Source organism: Echinops telfairi, unplaced genomic scaffold (genome assembly GCF_000313985.2).
Source record: "Echinops telfairi isolate 266 unplaced genomic scaffold, ASM31398v2 ScPeMD7_7407;HRSCAF=8445, whole genome shotgun sequence".
Taxonomy (NCBI): domain Eukaryota; kingdom Metazoa; phylum Chordata; class Mammalia; order Afrosoricida; family Tenrecidae; genus Echinops; species Echinops telfairi.
The window spans coordinates 5,120,047-5,123,502 of NW_022111307.1; the positions used below are offsets into that span (position 1 = coordinate 5,120,047).

At 45.7% G+C, this 3,456-nt stretch overlaps 1 protein-coding gene across 3 annotated transcripts in view; it reads right to left on the reverse strand.

Annotated features, from left to right (window-relative positions):
- Positions 1-3,456, reverse strand: part of ST6GAL1 (ST6 beta-galactoside alpha-2,6-sialyltransferase 1) — a 120,079-nt gene that overhangs the window by 18,178 nt on the left and 98,445 nt on the right. For all 3 annotated transcript variants that reach the window (XM_045296428.1, XM_045296427.1, XM_004713412.2), the window contains one exon: positions 1,937-2,034. In XM_045296428.1, coding sequence (XP_045152363.1) covers positions 1,937-2,034 — 98 coding nt within the window. The remainder of the gene's footprint in view (positions 1-1,936; positions 2,035-3,456) is intronic.

The window sequence follows — 3,456 nt, forward strand, 5'->3', positions numbered from 1 at the left end:
TTTTCTTTACATAAAACTCTCTCTTATACATGAGTCCCTGTGGATTTGTTTCTCCAAAGTACCTAGACTAATACAGGGGAACACACCACAGAGATCCAGGGCTGCGTATGCAGGTGACAGAGGGAGGGTCTGAGTGTCTGGAGAGGACCAGGAAACGCTTCCTTATGAGTTGATAGTGTATTGTGGGGGGTGGGCCTCCCTCCTCCCGTCCCTAACATTAGCGAATGCAGAAAAGAAATTGAGCCTCAGTAGAAAACTAAGTGTCCCCTACTGAACACCCTTCCTCTGGATCAGATTTTGAAACTGGTGTCAGTGCTCTTTCATAACTCCCGGTGGTGCATGTGGTTAAGCACTGGGTTAACCAAAAGACTGGCAACTCAAAACCCACTGGCCACTCCACAGGTGAAAGACGAGGCTGCCTGCTCCTGTAATGATCCACAGACTCAAAAACCCGACGGCGCAGTTCTACTTGGCCCGGAGGGTTTCGATGAGTCAGAACCCACCCTCAACTCGATGGCAGTGGGTTTTGTTTTGGTTTCGGGCTGTACTTTGTAGGTAACCAATGAGAAGCCCTGGGATGTGGTGGGTTACCCTTTAAGCTGCAAGCTATAAGGTCAGCAGTTTGAAATTACCAGATGCCATGTGGAAGAAAGAAAATGATTTTCAGTCTTGGAAACCCACAGGGCCAGTTCAACTCGGTCCTATAGGGTCGCTGTGAGTCAGAATCAACTCAATGGCTGTGCTTTTTAAAAATTATTTATTATTGTTTTGTAGGCAACTGATAGGCCCAGCAGACCCAGTCTAGACCCAGGCATGCTTACTCAGTGGTTGTGAAGAGAATGGGTTTACAGTCCTTTTATGTCATGTGCACGATCGAAGCTTGTTTCACTAATTACTAGAATTCTGTGGCAAGAGTATTGAGCCTCTATTTGCATTTCTCTTAGTATTGAGAAAGGTGGGAGTTACATAATTTCCTGTCACTTGATAAATAGGTCTAGAAGTAGAGTCTAGTCTGTCAATCAGGTTACAGCCTGATGGTGCCTCTTCATGGGCATGGCCTTCTCATGAGGATTCTGGGAACGTCCTCCCTTTCTCCCTAAAGGTGGACCACACTCTCTGCTTCACCTTCCTGTAGAGACACCGAGAGAGCTGAAGGAGCCAGTGCCGAGATTCTTCCACCTGCACTGGATCCACAAGACTTTCCACCCACCGGCCTGTGATCTTCTGGCATTCAGCGCCATTGCGTGTGCTGGGTGAGTCTGAAGAGGAATTTATGTACTAGTATAGTATAGTATAGTATAGTATAGTATAGTATAGTATAGTATAGTATAGTATAGTATAGTAGTACTTGTATAGTACATAAATTGGACATATGGGCTAATATTGGACTTATTGACTTGATCTGGACTTGGCTAGGAAGTTTTCTTGATATACGATTACTCTTTGAAATAACGCTCTCTCTTACACCAGATGAGAGTGTCTGAATTTGTTTCTCTAGTCACCCCGGACTAACACAGAAAGCAGCATGTGCTGCTCAGAAATATCCAGGACACTAATGATGTGAGGGCATTCATGAGACAGTACATGTTTCAACTCATCCTCATGACGATGTCTCGTAATACTAATGGAGCCATTGTTAACATACAAAGTGCTCCCACGTGTTTGTTTCATTTCACTTCCACAGCACTCCTCAATCTCTCGGGAAGCTCTCTCCTTTCTCTGGCACTTCCATCAATGCACACTGACACTCCAGAGGCTCCCTCCTGAACAATCCACCAGGCTGGGCTAGGGGATTCTCCAACCAGGATTTCAGGACACAGGAAGGCCAAAACACCCCATGAAGCTGGCCTCCATGAGAACATCTAGTGGGTACATTCCACTTCAGAGTCTCCTCTGGGCACTCTCTCACTCCAGTTCTGCACAGAAGAAGATTTACCTGAGAGTTTACCAGGCGAATGGTCGTTTTCGTGCCCACATCTTGTTGGAAGTTGGCCGTGGGCGCCGCATTAAACCTCAGGACAGCATCATGATCATCTGTAAACCAGAGGGAAAGCAGAATAGAGGTGAGGAAGGCTGCCAATACCCAGAAAGTGATGGGCCTGGAGGAGAAGGCAGAGGAGGAAACAGTCGGGGCTTTCCCACTGTGACCCTTCTTGGTATACGGGGAAATTATGGTATGTGTGTGGGTCAGTCTCAGACAAATCTCAGATCTAAAAAACTACCTCCTGCCAGGCCTGGCCACTGAAAGGGCAAACGAGTTCTTATATCCCAAAGCCAGACAAGACACCAATATGCCAAAGTATAATAAAAACTGAACAAGGGCAGTGGGCTACTCACTCATATAATGGAATCACGATTTTAATTATCAAAGGAGCAAACCACTCTTGTTATTACTAGAGGAGAGTATATTTCTTCCCTCAGGAAAAAATAAAGACACCATCCATGGCACTCTGACATGTGTATGTGGGGCTCTGCAAATGGGGGGCATCTGTGATGGTGAAGGATTATGTCAACTAAACATTCCTGGGCAAGGATGGGGCAGAGCCCAACTTATCAATCAGGCCAGCGCAGTCTGATGATGTCACCATTGGCAGTGTGGCCTTTTATATGAAAGAGAGAGAGACATGTTGAACCATCTTTGGCCCTTCACCTCTGCCCATCCCAGGACCTGTCATCAGCAGACTACCAATGGTAGATTCATTAGGCCGACTTGGGACTCATTCTACCTTTGCATCCACCAGCCTATACCCACTGCCTCCTCATCCTGCTTTTTATGCATCAGCTTCCATGTGTCAGGAGAAGCCTGACTTGAACCAGACTCGACTTAACCTATTTCCACAACTGTGTAAGCCATGTCTTGATACAAATCTCTTTCCACATAGAACACATCCTAATGTCACTGGTTTTGCATCTCCAGAGAATGCAACCTCGCACAGCATCCAAGACCATCGTCTAACAGTTTGGCTTAGTTAAGTCAGGCTCATAGACACGCAGAAAGAGAATGCCCACGGAAAATCCGTTTTCCATTTTGTCTTGTTCCCCCTTATTCTTTTAACATTAAGCACTTTATCCAAGATGATGTCCTAACTTAAACCCAGATCAAACATACCACCTTCAAACAAAACAACAACAAAGATCTACTGACTTTCTAAGCACTCACTCCCTGTCTTTGCAGCTGTGTAAGCAGAGCTTGGAAGCCTTGCACAAGCTACTATAGCCAGCATTGGCCCATCTGATTGGGGAGAGAACATATGGCCTCTAACGTCCATTACAACCCTACATCTTTGTGAATCTATGACAATTCATCTCAAGGAAATTTTGGGTTCACTACTGAAATATACATGAGATTTGGGGGTTAACACCAGTCCTCTGTTATTCTATATCCCTCCATGTGGGCTTGTTTTCTTCTTTATCCACACAGGAGGGGTGTGTGTGTGTGTGTGTGTGTGTGTGTGT